This window comes from Ovis aries, chromosome 24 (assembly GCF_016772045.2).
Source record: "Ovis aries strain OAR_USU_Benz2616 breed Rambouillet chromosome 24, ARS-UI_Ramb_v3.0, whole genome shotgun sequence".
NCBI classification, from domain to species: domain Eukaryota; kingdom Metazoa; phylum Chordata; class Mammalia; order Artiodactyla; family Bovidae; genus Ovis; species Ovis aries.
In genome coordinates, this window is record NC_056077.1 from 10,444,523 (window position 1) to 10,463,611 (window position 19,089).

Here is a 19,089-nt window from a genome sequence, read left to right on the forward strand (position 1 = left end):
ATTGTGGTGGCTTCTTTTGTTGTGGAGCACGAGCTCTAGGGGAGCAGGCTTCAGTAATTGCAGGGCATGGGCTTGGGAGTTCCGGTTCACGGGCCCTGGAGCACAGGCTCAGTAGCTGTGGCGCACAGGCTTAACTGCCTCCTCAGCTATGGGATCCTCCCAGACCAGGGATCGAACCTGTGTCCCCTGCATTGACAGGCGGATTCTTAGCCACTGGACCACCAGGGAAGTCCCTTGACCCAAATTTTAAAGAGCAAGCGAAACTCAGCCCAAGGAGAAGCAGGCAGAGCACTTCTGGCAGAGCATGGCAGTCAGCAGAGGCCTGGAGGCTGCAGCTTGAGGACCTGCGTGGCAGGTGGTGGGAGACGAGGCTCCGGGAAGCGGAGGGGAGCCAGTGCCACCTGCATGGTTTACAGGCAGAGGCTTGGCTGGGGACAGCAGTGGGCGGCTAGCATTGGCCTCTCTGTGCCCCAGGGTGGTGAGTCCCTCTGGGAAGGGGCTCCTGGATCCTCTCGCCTGGACCAGCAGGCCCAGAATGGACGAGCGCTGTCAAGAAAAGATAACAGCACTTTGCAGACGCAGAGTTTACATTCAGCATTCCTGCGTTATCTCTTTCTAGAGTCGATAGAGCTTTGCTGAGCGCTTATTACATGCTCCCCTGATGCTCCTTCCTTTTCTCCCTAATTTAGTTTTTTGTGTTTTTGTAGAAAATAAAGCATCTCCCCTCCCCCGACATATCCCCAGGCACCCACTCAGTCTGTGTCCTTCCACATCTTGTCTAAGCACTTACATACCTGCTTTTTCCCCCATACAAGTACAGTGTTGCTTTGTGTGGAATTCTGCTCTCCCCCAATGGTGTTTCTTTCTCCATCTTGCCCCTTCACCCAGCACCGTGTCGTGGCAGTCTGGAGGGATTGCACAGAGGTCAACCCCGTTCTTTTAAAAACTACACGATAGTCCTCAGTGAACCTGCGTGTTTACTTAGCCCTCCTGTGGGTCCTTTGCAGTTTTTTGCTCTTGCAAGTCACAAGGCCCTGAACTCTGGCGCATGTGCCTGAGAAACGCTTTGCACACTTCTCATAGACACCACCCAGTCACCTGCCGACCTACGTATGCACGTCTGCCCTCTAGGCGACTGCATTCAATCATATCTGCTTTGCTGGGCCCTCTCAGTACCTGGCTAGTATCATCCAGCCTTTTCTGGTTTTGCCTATTCAGTGGGTATACACGTGGCATCTCACTGTCTGCACCTTCTTTGCTTTGTTTGTCCAGTATTTGCTGGGCACCTAATGCATGCCCAGGCCCCATGCTGGCACAGGGGTACAGCGATCAAGAACAGCATGGCGCCTTGGCCCTCTTTACAGAGTGCAAGAAAGCGACACTGTTGGTCCCTCAGTTGTGTCCAACTCTCTGTGACCCCATGGACTGTAGCCCACCAGGCTCCTCTGTCCATGGGATTCTTCAGGCAAGAATACTGTTCTCTCCTCCAGGGGATCTTCCTGACTCAGGGACTAAACCCAGGCCTCCCACATTTCAGGCAGAGTCTTTACTGTTTGAACCAAAGCTCAGGGAGGTAAAGAGGCAGTCCTAGGGTCACCCAGAAAGGGAAGAGAGGAGCCGAATCTCCAGAGCTTGAGGTGTTCGTTCCTCGAATTGTAGCTCTAATAGGTATCTCAGCACTACAGGGGGTCTGTACCCTCTTCCCTGGCTGTTCCCCCCTCCACCCCTAGGACTGTTGGGTCCTCTTAGGGGGGCTCCCCAGGCAGCTGAGCAAGCAACCCTGCCACAGGCAAGGCTGTTTCTGTTCTCCCCAACATCCCAACACTGGGAGAATGTGCCAGGCCCCTCAGTGGCTGGAGTTAGCATCTACTTCTCTGTTTCCTGAATTTGGGTTTCCAGCAGGCCTGCCACTGAACTACTGCCGCCGCCACCCCAAACCAAGCAAGTGAAAGAATGGATCTGTGGTTTGATTTTGCCCCTTTTGTCACTGTGTGTCTGACTGCGGGAGGGCAGCTGTACGCCTGCAAGTGCTTGCTTGTGTCTCACTGTGTGGGAGGGGAGGCGTGTGAGAGCCTGTGTGTGTGTGTGTGTGTGTGTGTGTGTGTGTGTGTGTGTGTGTAGGCGGGGATGTGCATTTGCGAGTCCGTATGTGAACCTCTTGCTCTGCGTCTGAGTGGGTTTGAATGGCAGTTTCTTCATATATGTGACTGGGTGTCTGTGTCACTGAGGCACTTCTTCCTGAGTGTTGGTTTCAGGGAAATGTGGGGTCGGAATGGGTCCATAAAGCACACTTGTGACCCAGTCTGTCTGCTTCCCAGTTCAAATCCTCTATTACAGAGTTGATGTTCTCTGCAGTACAGCTCCTGCCTTCTGTGATTGTATCAGACAAGGACACCGTCCAGGGAATAGGAAGTCCTCTGGTGAGTGGGTCTTAAAGTCCCTGACCTTACCCTCTGACCGTCTGCCTCCACCTCCTCCCTTAAAACTTGCCCTCTAGAAGCACTTCCCAACCGCTTCTGCACAGAGGTGTTTCAGTGACTACCATGGCTTTATGTGGCCGAGCTTTGTTTGTGCTGGGTCTTCATCGATACACAAGGGCTTTCTCCAGCTACAGCGAGTAGGGGCTACCCTGTAGTTGGCGGTGCACTGGTTCTCACTGCAGCAGCTTCTCTTGCTGCAGAGCAGGGGCTCTAGGGCCCCCGGGCTTCAGTGGTTGTAGCCACGGGCTCAGTTGCTCCATGACACGTGGAATCTTCCCAGACCAAGGATCAAACCCATGTCCCCTGCCTTGGCAGACAGACTCTCAACCACTGGACCCACCAGGGGAGTTCCAGACTTAGGTTTCTAAATAGGGAACCAGGAGTTTGGGGCGAAGCAGGAATCTCTGATCTCAGAACTTCCCTCCAAGAGGAACGTCTCTGTTGCCACACTTGGTCCAGGCTCCGCTCCCTCCCTCCTAGCCACACGCTGTCCACAGCGCTTCCTCTTGTCCCTTCGGTCCCCTGCCAGTCAGTCTCCACACAGCAAAGATGCTCGACCCTGTTGCTTGCCTGATTAAGACCTCCCGTGACTTGCCACACCAAATAAAATGTCCAGGTTCCCCATGGCCTGCAAACCCTGCATGGCCTGGCCCCAGCCTGGTGCTCCCACCCCCTGGTGGCCCCCCGCACACCTGTGCCAGCCGCTCCAGCCTTTGGAATACCTCAGACTCCTTCCTTGCTCCCTCTAGGCTTTGCACATGCTGTTCCCTCGGCCTGCAGTGTGCTTTCCTCGGGTCTTCAGTTCCTTAGACTCTGTCCCCACCCACAGCCCCACCGGAGTTGCTCTGTGTTACACCCAGACTGGCTCCCTCGATTCTGCTTATTGCGACTGGCAAATATTTCATATTTGGCTATGTCTGGTCTTAGTTGAGGCAGGTGGGCTCTTCCCTTGCAGCACGTGGGCTCCGCAGTGCGGGCTCTGTACCTGCGGCACATGGGCTCTCTAGCTGTGGGCTATGGGCATCAGTTCCCTGACCAGAGATTGAACCCACGTCCCCTGCATTATTAAAAGGTGGATTCTTAACCACCAGACCATCAGGGAAGTCCCATGACTGGCAAATCTTGTGCTTATACGTTTGTGTTCTTTCTGTGGATGTGGTCTTGTGTTTCAGCCCAGCCCCTGAAAGCACTTCGTCCTTTATGTATTGAAACAAATGATCACCAACCCAAGGGAACACAGCAGGCAAACAAAATGAGCCAGGACCCAAACTCAGGATGCTCTGGACTGCAAAGCATATTTTCCTAACCCCCTTCCTGCCTGTCTGCCGTGGTCCTGGCCTGCCACTCTGCGTGTGGACGACACGAACAGTGTGTGGGCTCGAGGGAATCCCATGTGTGAGTGTGCATGCGTACATGGGAGTGTATAGGACAAAGGAGGGCTCTGCCCGAGCAGAGCGTTGCCCGTCTATGCCAAAGGCTTCTTAGTGTGTTTACCTCCCATTCATTCCTGCTCCACGTGAGGACTGATACCTTACACTTTTATGAGAGCCCATCCCAAGGCATGTCCCTCCTCCCTACCCAACCTCTTCCCCGCTTTGTGCTTCCAACCAGGGCCACCAAAACATGACACAGTTAATGAAACGACTCAAGGATGAGTCATCCGGTGTACAAGCTTTAATCAATGTCGCATAGAATCACTGTAGTAACATGTTCCTGCAAAGTTAACTTCTTCCTTCTAGTGTTCCACGTGTGATGGTGTTTCTTATCTGGATGCAACCGACACAGGAACAAACCATAGGGTGTCATCTCAGTTGTACTTCCGTCCTAAGGGATAGGAATGGGAAAGGGAGCCTTTAGTAACAGTGCTTCCTAAGGTCACTTAACCCTCTCCTTTGGGTTTTTGGATGCTCATGTGTAATCAGATATAAGGCATGGCTAGAACTGACAGTCATCAGGGTCCTTTTGACTTGAGAATCCATCCAAGAATGGATTCCCATGAATCCATTATCATGCACCCATGAATTCAACCCAGTCCGACATTCATTTCATTCTTTAAACCACGTCCAGGCTACACATCCAGTCCACCAATCCCACTGTCTTTCTTTCGTTCATTGGTCCAGTTAGTCCATTCAGCTAGTTCGCCGTCCAGTCAGTTCATCTATCAGTTCATTTATCCATCCACCAACCTGATCCTCCACCCACCTAGACCACCATTATTTAACCAGTTCATATCCTCTCAATACGCATGCCTCCAGATATCCAGTTGTGTTCATACCCTTATCCATTCAGCCATCTGCCCAGCCAACCAATTCATTCACCCTCCCAGTGCATCAGCCTAATCTAGAAATCTAATCACATCCCTTCTGATTCTCAGTCCCTTAATGGATTCATTCTTTCCCCTCATCCTTCTTACCCATCCACTCAAGCAACCATCTAACCCTTCTACCCACTCCCTATCTAACAGACCTCCTAATTATTCATCTACCCAGCCTTATTCACCCCTGCATGCTTCCACCTAGCTAATCCACCATTTGTCCAGCCTTCCAATCAACCCATCCAATTAAGGAGCTATCCCATCAACGCATCGTATATACACAACTGCCATAGTTCTCTCTCCCTCTTAACCCTTGCCTGTGGGTCCTCTGTGCTCTGACTTGGCGGAGGCAGCCTTCACCTCACCGCCTCTACAGCCCCGCTGGGCTGCGCCCCCCTTCTCCGGGGGAGTCCTGTGAAAGGCCACCGGCTTGACAGGTACCTGAGCTCTGCCTCTTTCTTTTGTACACCTGCTTGCTCCTCTTGACCTGCTTTCTCTTGATCACCTTTCCCTCCAAGTTCTTTCTGTTCTTGGAGTGGCTGCAAGAGTGGGTGACGGCCCGCGAGGGACCCTGGTGGGAGTGCATGGTGTATCTGTGGCGCCGCAGAGGAGGGCTGGGGCCTGAGCCCTGGTGCCCCGCGGGGCTGCGGTGGCTCCTCCGGCGCCGGCTGGAATTCCGGCTGCGGCTGCGGCTGCGGCTGCGGCAGCTCCGGCTGCGGCCGCGGCTCTGGCAGTGGTGGCTGCAGCTGCACTGGTTGCAGGCGTGGCTTTGGGGCCGAGAGTTGCTGTGGGGCTGGGTGTGGGTGTTGGGAAGGCTCTGTGTCTTGGTGTCCATGGGCGGGGGGGGGGGGGGCAGCCTTGCTTAGAGGGGCAGGAGCCGCCGCCACCTCCTCCTCTTCTGGCAGACCCAGCTTCACAGAGGCCCTGGCAGCCCCTGGTTATATAGTTGGGCCCGATTGTGATGGCACCGGCCACGGGGGTGTGTAACAGCTGTGGCCCAACGGGGAACAAAGCCCTCTGCCCTCATCCTAACATGCAGGGTGGGGCAGCTTTCAAAGGGCGTGTCTGTGGGTTGAGAGCAGGCCCACCCCCCGGGCCTGCTGCTGCTTTTCCTTCTGATCTCCTCACCCTGGGCACCCACCTCTCTAGTCCCAGTGTCCCTGCTTCCATAGAACGGGGAATAGGGACAGCTACCCCCTCCTCGGCCAGCCCGCAGTGAGAACTCAATAAGCGTGTCCAAGCATGCCCAGTCTTGTTCTGGCTCCACGCAGGCAGGCTGGAAATCCAGGCACACAGCCCTGACCCCAGTAGACTGGGGATGGGTGGGCGGTCAGCAAGGTAGGCGACCGCCAGCCGGATGGCGGTCATGGGATGGCTTGTCAGGCGGAGAGTAAGAGTGACCAAAGGTGTGGATGTATGGCAGAAACCAACACAGTGCTGTAAAGGGGTTATCCTTCGGTTAAAAATAAACTGTACTAAATGAATAAAGCCAAAAAAAAAAGTAACCAAAGGGACCCACGGTGGTCCTAGGGCCTGCCTGACAAGCCCGCCTCCCCAGCAGGATATAAAGCTGGGAATCCAGAGTGGGGTTCAGAGCCCACTCTGTTCTGATATCCTGTCTTGGGTCGGTTGTTCTGAGGCCTGGTTTCCCTGTTGGACAAAGGGCTGTCACCCCTTCCTTCCTGGCATTCTTGTGAGCCTGAGACGCCTGTCAAACCTCAGGAGGCCCTTGAAAATCGTCTGCCTCCCGCCTGCCGCCTCCGCTCCCCTCCCCCCCTGCTAGTACAGCCGAGTGTGCACCCCTGCTCTGACCTCCCAGCCCCTGGGGAAGAAAGCCCACCCTGTGCGTGCACGCGCGCACAGCCTGGCCAGAGCTCCTTCGTCCCTTTCTCTCCACAGCCACCCACGCCTCCCCCGCCTCGGTCAACGCTTGGTCTCAGCTCTTGGCCCTCAACTCTCCCTACAGCTCAACCTCGGGAGACTCCCTCCATCTCTACCTCCCCTCCCCCTGGCAGAGCCCCCAGCCCACGTCTGTTGCTCATGCACAGCTTTGCTATCATCTGCTTTTACTGTAGTCTATTTCTTCATAAATGCGTCAGATCACGTGGTGAAAATCACCCTCCCTTAGGGAACACTTCCCATATGGCTGGGCTCCGGGCCCCACCTCTTCTAGGTGGCTTTGTCCCTGAGTCTTAGTGACCTTCGGACTGGGCTGAACAGAGTCCCCCAAAAGATGTGTCCACGTCCCAATCCCTGAAAGCTGTCAATGTCACTGTATTTGGAAAAGCCTCTTTGCCGACGTAATTAAGGATATTCAGAGCATCCTGGATGATCCAAGTGCACCCTAAATCCAAAGGCCAATGTCTTTATAAGAAAGCAAAGAGAAGGCTCAGGGAGAAGGGGCCCCGGGAAGGCAGAGGCCCAGACTAGAGCCCTAGGCTGGACAAGGGGAGGGAGGCTGCCCTGGGGCCGCCGGGCTCAGGGAGGAGGGGCCCCGGGAAGGCAGAAGCCCAGACTATAGCCCTGCACCCGTGAGCCGCGCTGACTCCGTAGGCTGGACAAGGAGAGGGAGGCTGCCCTGGGGCCGCCAGGGCCTGTGGCTCAGAGAACTCCTTGATTTCAGACTTCTGGCCTCTGGAAGACGATAAGATATATTCTAAGCTGCCAGGCTTTGATCACTTGTTACAGCAGCCCTGAGGAGCTAACATCACAGTTTGCAAAGGGGGAGCAGGCTCAGAGAGGTTGAATGGCCAGCCCCGAGCCCCACAGCTAGTCAGTGGCAGAGCCAGGATTCGGACTCAGGCTTGGCCGTCTCCAGCCCAGCCTCGTGGTCACTGAGGCCTCCATGGGGATTAAGGGGGCGTGAGCGGCCCTGTTCTAACGCCGCTGCCTTGTGTGGGCTCCGGGCTGGCTGGGGACCACGCTTTGAAGACTCTGTCTAGGTGTCCCGTCCCTCTCCGCCCCCCTCCACCCACTCTTCCACGCTGACTGCCCACTTCCCCACCCTCGAGTGCCTGGTGGGACAGAGTGAAGTGAAAGTCGCTCAGTCGTGTCCACCTCTTTGCGACCCCATGGTCTATGCAGTCCATGGGATTCCAGGCCAGAATACTGCAGTGGGCAGCCTTTCCCTTCTCCAGGGGATCTTCCCAACCCAGGGATCGAATCCAGGTCTTCTGCATTGCTGGCGAATTCTTTACCAATTGAGCTATGACGGTGGGACAGAGACTGTGGTTTATTAATCTCGGGGCCCACAGTGACTGGCACAGTGCCAGGCATACAGCAGGGACTTCGTGAATGTTTGCTGGGCAGGTGAATGGGCAGGTGGGCCTGTGGGCTGTGGACAGAAGGACGGAGCTCCTGACCGCGTTGCTTGGTTGGGGCAGGGATGGATAGTCAGACAGCAGGGCCACACTCGCTGGCCTCCCCTGCCCTGCTCTGCCTCCAGGCCTCAGTGACGGTGGCCTCCACTCTCTGCGGAGCCCAGGACCTCTCCTTACCTCTCAGATCGTCCCTGGAGATACCACCTCCCCACCCCTCCCAGCAGCCCTAATTAGAATCCTTCTCAGTGGCCCACCAGACTGGTGCTTGGGGGCTGTGGAGGGTGGAGGGTGGAGATCATGTTTGCTATTTCTGTTGGAAGGAAGAGGGTTAAGGGAGCCACTGCCAGGAGGGGCGACAGGCGCACTCCGATGCCTCTAAGGAAGGCCAGCCTGAGGGACCCAGATCTGGGTCTCTGTCCTTTCTGGCTTCCTCTGGGCTTCCTTTGTCCACTGCCCTAGTGAGGGCATCGGCTCTGTCCCACCGTGGGACCCCTCAAGCAAGGCAGGAGCGAGCCTCTCTCAGGGGTTCCAATGGTCCCCTTGAGCGTGAGGATGGCAGCAGAGCCAGTGGCGGAGAAGGACTCAGACGCCTCCCCCTGCTCTGTCCCCCAAAACCAGGTTCCGTGAGTCAGGTGGGGGCCCCATGGCTCCAGCCGCAGTGCCCGTCTTGGGGGAAACACTCGCTGCGTGCCAGGCCCAGCCCCTCCCCAGCATCTCAGTCACCTCTCCCGACCCCGCCGGCCTGCGGGGTCACTAGTGTCAACAGGCAGACAGGGACGTGCCTGCGTCACACAGCGGGCGCATGGAAACCGGCCGTGCTCTGGGACTCTCCAGGGTCTTCCCCGGCCCCGCAGTTAAGACTCTGCGCTTCCACTGCAGCGGGCAGGGAGGAGGGGTTCGACCCCTGGTCAGGGAACTAAGATGCCACACTCCTCGTGACACAACCACCACTCCCCTTCCCCCCAAAGAACACTGTCCACGGTTAGAAAAGCACTGGGGGTGTGCCGAGGGAGATGACGCTGTCCCACCGGGTGCTCAGACTCGGCGAGGCGTCCTCCCTGGAGGTGGGACGCACCCAGGACACCACGTGCTCCACCCCCCACAGCAGGGGACAGCAGCTGAGAGGTCTCAGGGAGTGGACCTTTCGACGACTTCTGGCTGGGGTTCAGGGACAGGGGTCACTGCTCTTCAACCTCCCTACACATGCACCCCTCACACACACACACACACACACACACACACACACACACACACACACACACGGTACCAGACACAGGGGTCGGGGGTGGTGGCTGGGCAAGGACACACAGGAGAAGGTTAATTCCTTGGAGACTCTTTATTGACTCTTTTCTGAAAGTTCTCCTCCTCTCTGGAACGGCGGCGGCTCCTCTTCCCCAGCCACGTCGCAGGTCAGGAGCGCGTCTGCTTGGGCTCGGGGCTCTGCTGGACCTCCGAGTCGGCATCTTCGGCCCCTTCCTCCTGCTGCCCGGCCTCCATCAGCAGCAGCTTGCCCTGCACCGGGAGCTCCTCCTCTTCTCCCTCCTCCTCCTCCTCCTCGCCCTCCTCCTCCTCCTCGCCCTCCGACGACAAGGAGAAGTTATCCTGGCTCACGCAGGCCACGAGCTTCTTCATGGAGGATTCGTGGCCCCGGCCGTGGCCCGTGCCAAGCTTGGCACAGCGGGAACCCATCACCTTCCTCGGCTGCCTCTCTGGACTGGGAGGAAAGGCCACTGGCGGGGTACGGAGGGGCCGCTGAGGGTGGTAGGCAGGGCACTGACATCACAAAGGGCCCCCCGCCCCGGAGCCTCCAGCCCTTGGTGACCTGAGTCTAAGCCGACACCCTACTCAACCTGGGCTGCCAGCTGCCCCGCCGAGGTCCAGCCGGCCACAGGGCAAGGCCTAGGCGAGATGGCAGGCCCAGCCAAGCAGCCTCACCCTGCTGTGTTGCCGCCTCCATCCGGCCTTGTTTGCCCTGGCAGGGGTCCCCCCATTTGAGCTGGGGTGAGAGTTGGAGATAGAATTTCCACAAGCAGGAGAGCACACAGGCTCCTCCCCACACCCCAGAAGTGCCCAGCCCGAGAGAACTGGTGACAGTATGGGGTGAAAGGCAGCCTGGAGGGAGCCTTCCCAGGGACCTGGAAGTGTCTGGTTTCTTGACCCGGGTAGTGCCTTCACAGACATACCTAAATCGCATGTTTTTTACGATTAAAACAAAAGAAACTAAAGAAAACCCTACTCTTTACTGTTCTCCAAAGTCACCCTTTAAAGGCAGCGGCTCATAAGCCCTTGGAGTCACCAGTCTCTCTAGCTACAACATGTCCGTCCAGCCCAGGTTCAGCCAGGAAGGGGATTAAGTCTCCTTAGTCATTTCTGAGCACTGGGAATTCGTTCTCCGACATGATCCATAATTGAGATCTTGTCCCAAACCCTTAGTGGCTGTGGTCAGCTGAATAAGGGCCCTCCCAGGATTCTGAGATTACCCTGGGTTATCAGCGTCGGCCCCGAATGCAACCATAAGTATCCCTGTTAGAGGGAGGCTGAGAGATTTCGCCCAGGGAGCAGAGACTGGAGATGTGGCCACAGCAGAGGGACTCCAAAGGTTATAAGCAGCTGTCAGAAGCTCAGAGGAGGAAGGAACGGACTCTGTCCGAACTCTAGTGGCCCACGCTGCTTCACCCAGTTCTGCCTTTGGCCTTCCGTTCCCCCTCCCAGCGCCAGCCTCATTCTTGCTGGAGCAGCCAGACCTGTTTCCCATCTTGTCTCCGTTCCCATTTGCCCTCGCCGCCCAGAGCCCTTTCAGGGCTGGGGAGTTGACCCGAAACGGGAAGGTCTGGGTGGAGTTGCATGGCTTTGAGCATCCTGATGGCTCCAGGTGACCGGACGCCCCCAGGCTCAGGGGAACACACCAGCACACAGCACTGGGGGATGAGCCCCCTGCCCCGGCCGCTCCCCCCTCCCCTGATCCCATGGGGAATAGAAGCCATGTGTTTGTGCCTTCATGCAAAAGAGACCCTGACAGGCTAGCAAGTTCCTTATCTCAAGCTTTATTTGGCAGATGACTTTTGCTCATTTTACTCAAGATCTCGCGGGCTCCAAGGGGGATGTGCTGTGGTCTGGCGAGGGGCTTCCTGGCAGGTGGCTCTTTCCAGGGGGCCCAGGGAAGCTTAGAGCTGCCTTCCGCATCTCCTCCTCCTCCTCTTCATCCTTCGGCAGCCTTTTGGAAAAAGTTCCAGTTACGGGGCCATCTAGGGTATCTGGGGTAGGGGAGGCTGGCGGGGTGGGGTAGGGGCACAGGATAAGGGGGCTTTCAGACAGGGTGGGGCCCCGGAGCTGCAGGAGCCGCCCGCTGCCCACCTGAGCCCTGGCCTGGAGGCCTGGGGGGTGCCCGGGATGGGAGCGCAGGGGGGGCCCGCCACACCTCTGCGGCGCCTCCTGTGCCTGCAGGCCCTTCTCCGGCGCCTTCGGCAGGGGCGCCGCCGCGTGTGGCTCCTGTGTCTGTAGTGGTAGCGGCCTCTGTGAGTCCTCCCGTGGACCGGGACGTCCTCTAGCCTCAGCTCCCGCGTCTGATCTGGGCTCTCCGTCTCGCCCTGCTGCCCGGAGCCCTGCTGCCCGGGTGGACTTTCAGTCGGACTCTTCACGCAGCATCGGACCATCGTGCTGGAGGGGTCACAGGTGGACGACTTGGGCTGAGGCAGCAGCTGGCCTTGGGGGTACGGGGGGAGGAGGCTGAGGCGTGCCCCCTGCTCTTGCTGTTAATAGTGTTGGTTGGGTCTGTCCACAGCCCTTGGCGGGGGCTTGTATATAAAGGGGGCCCCCCACTGTGACTTGGCGGCCCCACCCTACCATTGTCCCCCACCTGGGCCCCTTCTGTGAAGGCAGCACAGGGCGCGGCAGCCAACTCCTCACCCTGTAAAACGTGTCCCCCGTGCCTCGAAACCAGGGGACAAAACCTCTGAAGACGAGGGCCAGCCTCCTTGTCTGGGTCCAAGTCCGCACCCTGCCCCTCCCCCTGGGGGGTCCACATGTGGCTGTTCCTGAAGCTTCCTTGCTGCCTTTGCAGCCAGTGCTGGGCCTCTCGGGGGCTGGGACGGGGGCTTATCTGTCCACAGGGTTATCTTATGCTCACTCTGTGCCAGGAATTCCACAAATTCCATACATTCACTCCTTAAATGAGGCAGGAAGAGGTTAAGTGATTTACTTGCTTATGGTGCCTGCAGATAAGGAGCCAAGGCCAGGCTTCAGAGTCCATATGCCCTCAGCCCTCCACCCGCTCCCCAGCCTGGGGCACACGCTTCCCTCCCCCAAAATGTGCCCATCTTCCCTCCACCCCTGGCCTCCTGCTGAGCCTCTCCCAGTGCTTGGATGAGCCATGAAAATCCAGAATCAGAACCATAGCAGTTTGGGGGAGGGCGTGGCAGGCAGACGAATGCCCTCACGCCCTCGCCCCTGAGTGTGAGCAGACATGCAGAAGGGACTTTCTTAAGAGTGACTTAAGGAGACAGAAAGGTCATCCTAGACTATCTGGGTGGGCTCAGTGTGGGTTCTGCAAAACCACATGGATCCTTATAAGGAGGAAGAGGGAGGCGGGAGGGTCACAGGAAGAGATCTGACGGGTGCTAAGCCACTGGCTCTGAAGATGGAGGCAGGGGTCCTGAGTCAAGGAATGCAGTTGCTGGCAAGGAGCTGGGAAAGACAAGGTTCTTTTGCTTCTGAAAACCTTCAGAACCTGCTTGGACCTTGAGTTTTAGCCCCATAAAGCCCATGTATGTAAGACAATAAATTTGTGTTGTAAGCTATGAAATTTGTGGTGATTTATAACAGTGATAGGAAACTTTTGAGGACTCCTATCCTTCTTAGTACTCTCCCAGGGCACTTGCTCAAAATATGCATGCCCAGGCCTTACCCCGAGACCCTGCTAAGTCAGCCTCTCCACCACTGGCCCTTGATCTACTTGTAAAAGCCTACCCAGGGGGGTCCACGTTCAACCCTCCCACCAGCATCTTTCCTCCCACCAGCATCTTTCTGACTGGCTATGAAACCAATCGAGTGGTTGGGTCATGGAAGCAAGTTCATCTCCCGGCTCAGTGGCCTCACCTGCCAAGACGGGGCCATCAGCAGTGCCTTGCAGGTTAGGTGTGAGGCTTGGGAGTGGCGAATGCCCAGTACCTATGCTCCATGGTGCTCACAGATGGAAGTTGGGCCACAATGTTTCTGTGGCCCTGTCATTAGGCAACTGGGTCAGAGTTCTGGTCACTGGCCCTGTGCCAAATTGCTGTGCCTTGAGCTCGTGCCCTGAGCTCTCGTGTTAATGATCTGACAGTTCTGCGCCCAGGGGACAGCAGTGTTTCGTGAATCACCTTCACATCTCAGAGAATCATACGGTGGAGTGGAGCAAGTTACTTTTCTTTTGTCCACCCGGGATGAGGCTATTGTACCTGATTAAATGATAGCTTAGCTTAACCACTGGACAAGTTACTCACTGTACCCAGAGACATCAACTTTTTAAACAATGGGAAACCTCAACATCGGGCACCTTAGGAATTGGTGGGATGTATCCATGGCTGGTGAATCAAGCTTGAGCTGGGAAATGGTTCTTGGCTCTCAGGGAGGTGGACAGCAAGCAAGCCCTAGTGGAAGCATTTGCCAATTTCTGTGGCCCATCTAAGCTGTCAGTAGAAAGCCACTGAGCACAGAACTGGGGAGGGATGTGTCCATACACCAGCACAGCTCCCATCCCCCATGGAAAGCGGTCTCTAAAGGACTGGGGGCTGGGAGGCAGGTTTGGGTTGTGACTCGGGGGTAGTTGAGTTTGGAACAAGATCCAGCATGAACCATCCTTTCTGTTCCCTTCTTCCCAGCATCCCCCCCACAACCTCGAGTCCCTCAAAGCAAAGAGTCAAAGAGTGGAATAATGTCTTCCAACATTTATTGACAGGTGGCATTGTTCGTCAGCAGGCTCCTGTTCATGTCATTGGAACGGTGGCATGTTCAAGATGTGGCAAGAGGGCCTTGAAGGCTGGTAATCTTTCAGGCAGGAGTGCGGTGGTCTTGCTACTGTGCGGTTACTGTCTTGTACACCTTACAACGGTGTAGCGGCGGCAGCACACTGTGGAGAACCAGAGGGCAAGAGGACGCTTCAGCACAGCCTGAACCCCCAGCCCTGCCCCAGTTCCCAGGCCCCTGCCCCCAAGGGTGGGCCCTCTTCACCTCTCCTCCTGCGCCTCCGACCAAAGCGCCTCCTTCGTCTGCGACATCTTCTTCGGCGGCGGCGGCGGCATCTGCTCCGGCTATGGGTGAGGCAGCATCGGTATCTGGCCATGGTGCTGGGTGGACTCGGCCTGGATGCTCAGAGCAGGGGATACCGCCTTGGATGAGCCAGCCAACCTGTGAGCAGGTGGAATTTGTGGGCTGTGACAGGGGCCGACTCCCCGGCCTCTTATATAGACCCGGGCAGGGCCCTGGTCATTGTGAGGTCACAGAGACCCAGACCTCACAGACCAAGGTCAGAGATGCCCGCATCATGCCCATATATGGGCATGTGGGAGGCGCTTGGTGAGGGAGGGCGGGGCTGTGGTGTGTGGGGGTGGGGCTGTGATATGGGGGGGCGCTCTGATGTGGGGGGGCGGGGGCCCCTCCACATTAATTAATGACCCCCAGGTCATTAATGCATATGAATTAGACCACATCACATCATGCAGTGGGGAGGGGGGGCAGGTGGAGGAGTCATGATGATTCCTGCCAAGCTGGTCCAAGACCTCATGAGCAGCCCAAACCCAGCTGTGAAGTCCAGCTCTCCATGCCTCCTCCTCTGTAAAGGAGGAATTCTGTAAAGGGGAATGAGGTGGCTTTTTCTTTGTAAGGACACTCACTCACTCATCCACACAGTCAGTTTACAGTGTATGCCAGGTTCTGGCGAGGCCCTGACAAATAGTGGTAAACAAGTCAGACATGTTCCTGCCTAATAAACTTCACACTCTTAATGCAGAGAACATGAAACTGCAACCCCACAGACTGTATGTAGCCCACCAGGCGGCTCTGTCCATGGAGTGCTCCAGCTGAGAATATTGGAGTGGGTTGCCCGTGCCCTCCTCCAGGGGATCTTCCCAGCCCAGAGGTCAAACCCGGGTCTCCTGCATTGCAGGCAGATTCTCTACCACCTGAGCCACCAGGGAAACCCAATGAAGTTACCATGCACAGCAACTGTGAAAAAAATGCTCCAGAGAGAAACTCTGGGCTTTTATGAGAAAGTTATGCTGGGGGGGCTTGACCTCAGGAGAGGCCCCAGGAAGGCCTCCTAAGGAAGGTGATTGGAGTGGGAGGAGGGAAGAGCATCTGGGAAGAGGGATCAGCTGCCAAGTCCTCAGGCAGCACGTGTGTGATTCCATTAGTGAAACGGCCACTGAGGGAAAGCCGCCGACGCAGGGATGGGTTGGTGGTTGCCCAGAAGCGGGTGGAACGGGAGCGGCTGCTCGATAAGCGATGCGGCGGCTCCTTTTGGTGTGAAGAAATATGTCTTGGACCCAGAAAGTGATGACAGTTACCCAACATGGTGAATGTTCTCATTGCCACTGAATTTTCACTTTTTTAGTATGCTGGAGTTTACATGATGTGAATTTTACCTCAGCTGGTTAAAAAAAAAGTTCTGAGGCTAAAAGCTGCTTGGAAGGTGTAAGAAATCAAAGGGAGGCCAAGGGGGACGGAGCAGAGAGCGCGGGGGAAGGGTGGGCACAACAGATAAGAAAGGCAGCAGTTGGAATTTGATTTAGTTACTCATAGCAGGAAACCAAAAGAAGTGTCTTTGGCATGTGGTGGTGGTCTAGTCGCCAAGGTGTGTCCAACTCTTGCGACCCCATGGACTGTAGCCTGCCAGGCTCCTCTGTCCATGGGATTCGGCAGGCAAGAATACTGGAATGGGTTGCCATTTCCTTCTCCAGGGGATCTTCCCGACCTGGGAATCGAACCTGAGTCTCCTGCATTGTAGGCAGATTCTCGACCAACTGAGCTACAAGGGAAGACTTTGGCATAGTTTTGTTTCATTTAAGAAGTCAGAGTTAACATGGACACACTGCTATATACAAAATAGATACCTAATGAGCATCTACTGTGCAGCAAAGGAGGCTCTACTCAGTGCTCTGTGGTGGCCTAGATGGGAAAGAACCTTAAAAAGAGTGGAGCTATGTATATATATAATGGGTTCACCTTGCTGTACGCCTGAAACTAACACAACATTGTAAGTCAATTATACGCCCATAAAAATTAATATAAAGGAGGAAATCAGAGGTGATTTGGATGGTGGTTAGAGTCTCCTCTTTGGGGATCTACACGGCAAGTATTTGGAGATAATGGGTATTATGTTTGCCAGCTACTCTTGAGTGATTCAGAAAAAGAACAGTAACAAGGGCTCCATGTCTACATAAAAGAGGGAGATGAGGGGAGGGAGGCAGGGAGGGAGGGAGGCAGGGAGGGAGGGAGGCAGGGAGGGAGGGAGGCAGGGAGGGAGGGAGGGCAAAAGAAGGGAATAAATGGAATAGAATATTAACAATCAACCAGTCTGGGTGAAAGAAAGTTCTTTGCATGGTTCTTGTGACTTTTCTCTAACTTTGAAGTTATTTCAAAATAAATTTTGAAGATGATTCTTCCGAAACACAAAAGGAAAAGGAGGCCTTCCAGGGCTGGTATAAGGGCTCCACCCTTATCAAGGGCCCAGACTTCTTTCATCTTTCACGTCTGCCCCCAAGGAAGTGCTTTCCATCCCCAAGGCTGCCTCATAGTCCAAAATCATGGGCGCCAAGGATGGTTGTGCAGTTTGTGCGCTGCTCAAAGCTCTCAGCCAAAGGGACTGAATGGTGCAGGCCAGGCCCAGCACCCAGAGGTAAGCTTCTCCCCAGGGGAGCTGTCTTTTTTCTAATTAGACGGCTCACAAAGGCACATTAAGGGCCAACCTCAGCCCTGCTGAAAATTCAGCTGTACCTACCGTCCAAGAAGGAATGAAGAAAAAGGGGGGTGGGCCAAAGGAGTCATAACGCACGCTATAAAGAACTTTCCCAGACACCTCCACCAGCAACTTCTTCTTCTGATCATTTGCCTGATGGCAAGAGCACTCCGCCCCTCAGGATAAAGCTGGGGTTCTTAGGAAGGAGAAAGGGGCCAGTGGATAGTTAGTACCCCAGAGGGGGTACAGCCAGAAACTTCTAGGACCCCACCTCCCAACCCACAACAAGGTGGGAAACCCATGAGTCTGAAGCTATAATCCAATAAGTTATAAGAGAGCTGCCCCTGGCAGGCAGGCAGTGAGCACTGAATTCTCACTAACTGGTTCATGTCTAGACAGACTTAAGGTCGTCACAGCCTGTCCTGTAACACTGAGGACTTTGAAGATAAGTCTCGAAGGAGCCGCATGAGATGACAGAGAGGGGTATTTACCCCGTTTTGCAGATGAGGAATTTTTTTTTTTTAGTTTTTTATTTTTCTTAATTTATTTTTTTATTGAAGTATAGATGCTTTACAATGTTAACTCCTGTTGTACAGCAAAGTGATTCAGTTATACATATATACATTCTTTTCTTTAAATAGTCTTTTCCGTAATGGTTGATCATAGGATATTTATTTTTAATTAGAGGATAATTGCTTTCGAATGTCGTGTTAATGTCCGCTGTAAAATAACCAGATGAGGCATCCGAGTCATACAGAACAGGTTCCTCCATCACCGGGGTTTTTATTGACCACCTACTGTGTGCCAGCACTCTTGTAGGCATTGGGAATACCAAATGAGCAAGAGAGGTTCTTGCCTCCAAGAAGCTCACCTCCTAGTTGGGACAGACAATATTATTCAAGGGAACAAACAAATGAACAGAAGACTTTGAAGTTTATTACAGGTGTGCATAGACTAGGCTGATATTACTTTAGGGTCCCGGGGACAGGACTTCTTGAGGAGGCGACATCGGAGCTGAGATCTCAGTGAGACAGAGCCGCTCTCCCGACGTCTGTCCTGTGTGGGTGTCCCAGCTGGGAGGGGGTGAGTGGCCCTGTACCACGTGGCCACTCAGGGAGACAGGCCTCCTCAGACACAGGGCTCCAAGCACATCCCGGGCATCCACATTCAGAGGAGGGGCAGGCAGGGAAGGCTCCTCTGCCGCCTAACTGCCTGGGCCCAGAGTAATACCCTGTGCTTCTGTTTCCACCTCATCGGTGAGTCTGTCACGCGACCCATGGGCCACAAGGAAAGCCTGGAGGCCAAGTCCACGGCTGCCACTTCCCAGCAACGTCTTGCTGTGAAAGGGGCTGTCGATCACTGCCACAGCCGGGAGGGACCCAGAGCAGCTGGTGGGGAACTCGTACCCCGGGGAGGTCTGAGACGGCTGCTCCATGGAGCAGGCAGGCGGACTGAGGCTTGGCTGAGGCCACCACACAGCAGTGGCCCATTGGGTTCAGGTCTCTGCAGAGCGACAGGAAAAAGCATGGAACTAAAAGGAAGTCCCTGTGGCTACACAGGAGGATGCAGGTCTCAGCCTTAGAGTTTAGTGGAGGAGATGACCGTGAATCAAATCTTCAGAGAAGTAGGGGAGAGGTCCCGGTAAGAGGCAGCCCTCGGAGCTCCAGGATGGGGCATTTGGCCAGCTCCAGAGCCAGAGGACTTGCAGGGGCCACCAGAAATGCTGGGATTTGTGGGTTCTCGAAGCTAGCTATTTACCCTAAATAATGCAACACTTGCCACTAACTCATAGTGATTGCTTTATTATTTGTCTCCAAGGAGAATACAAGTTCTGTGGATGCAGGAACTTAATTTTGTTCACTGAGGTCCCAGCACTGAGAGTAATCAGTACATAAAAGACATCCAAATATTTGTGGAAGAGCTGAACAATAAAGGGACACTTTGTATGATCAGGCTCTTTTATTGTCATTTTCTAAATATAAGATCATGGATTGATAGTATGACTTTTGAAATGTCAGCACCCTCTCCCTGCCCACTGCCCCA

At 55.1% G+C, this 19,089-nt stretch overlaps 4 protein-coding genes across 5 annotated transcripts; all 4 read right to left on the reverse strand.

The window, feature by feature from the left end:
• Window positions 1–4,146: 4,146 nt before the first annotated feature.
• Window positions 4,147–5,629, reverse strand: TNP2 (transition protein 2). The gene is made up of 2 exons (XM_004020771.6): window positions 5,236–5,629; window positions 4,147–4,304 (listed from the first exon to the last, which is right to left on the reverse strand). The coding sequence occupies exons 1-2, from the start codon at window positions 5,627–5,629 to the stop codon at window positions 4,288–4,290; spliced, it is 411 nt and encodes a 136-aa protein (XP_004020820.2). The 3' UTR covers window positions 4,147–4,287.
• Window positions 5,630–9,466: 3,837 nt separating this feature from the next.
• PRM3 (protamine 3) lies at window positions 9,467–10,163 on the reverse strand. Its single transcript, XM_027961564.3, has one exon. It carries the CDS (start codon window positions 9,801–9,803, stop codon window positions 9,525–9,527), a length of 279 nt encoding a protein of 92 aa, XP_027817365.1. The 5' UTR covers window positions 9,804–10,163; the 3' UTR covers window positions 9,467–9,524.
• Window positions 10,164–11,142: 979 nt separating this feature from the next.
• On the reverse strand, window positions 11,143–12,025 carry PRM2 (protamine 2). Of its 2 annotated transcripts, none has more exons than XM_042239960.2 (2): window positions 11,469–12,025; window positions 11,143–11,328 (listed from the first exon to the last, which is right to left on the reverse strand). In XM_042239960.2, exons 1-2 carry the CDS (start codon window positions 11,765–11,767, stop codon window positions 11,190–11,192), a joined length of 438 nt encoding a protein of 145 aa, XP_042095894.1. In that variant the 5' UTR covers window positions 11,768–12,025; the 3' UTR covers window positions 11,143–11,189. The 2 variants fall into 2 exon arrangements, with proteins under 2 accessions (XP_042095894.1, XP_042095895.1); XM_042239961.2 differs by having other exon boundaries at window positions 11,533–12,008.
• Window positions 12,026–14,030: 2,005 nt separating this feature from the next.
• On the reverse strand, window positions 14,031–14,433 carry PRM1 (protamine 1). Its single transcript, NM_001163050.1, is given in 2 exon segments — window positions 14,031–14,220; window positions 14,322–14,433. Coding segments are annotated over 2 exon segments (156 nt in total). The 3' UTR covers window positions 14,031–14,176.
• Between the last annotated feature and the right edge of the window lie 4,656 nt (window positions 14,434–19,089).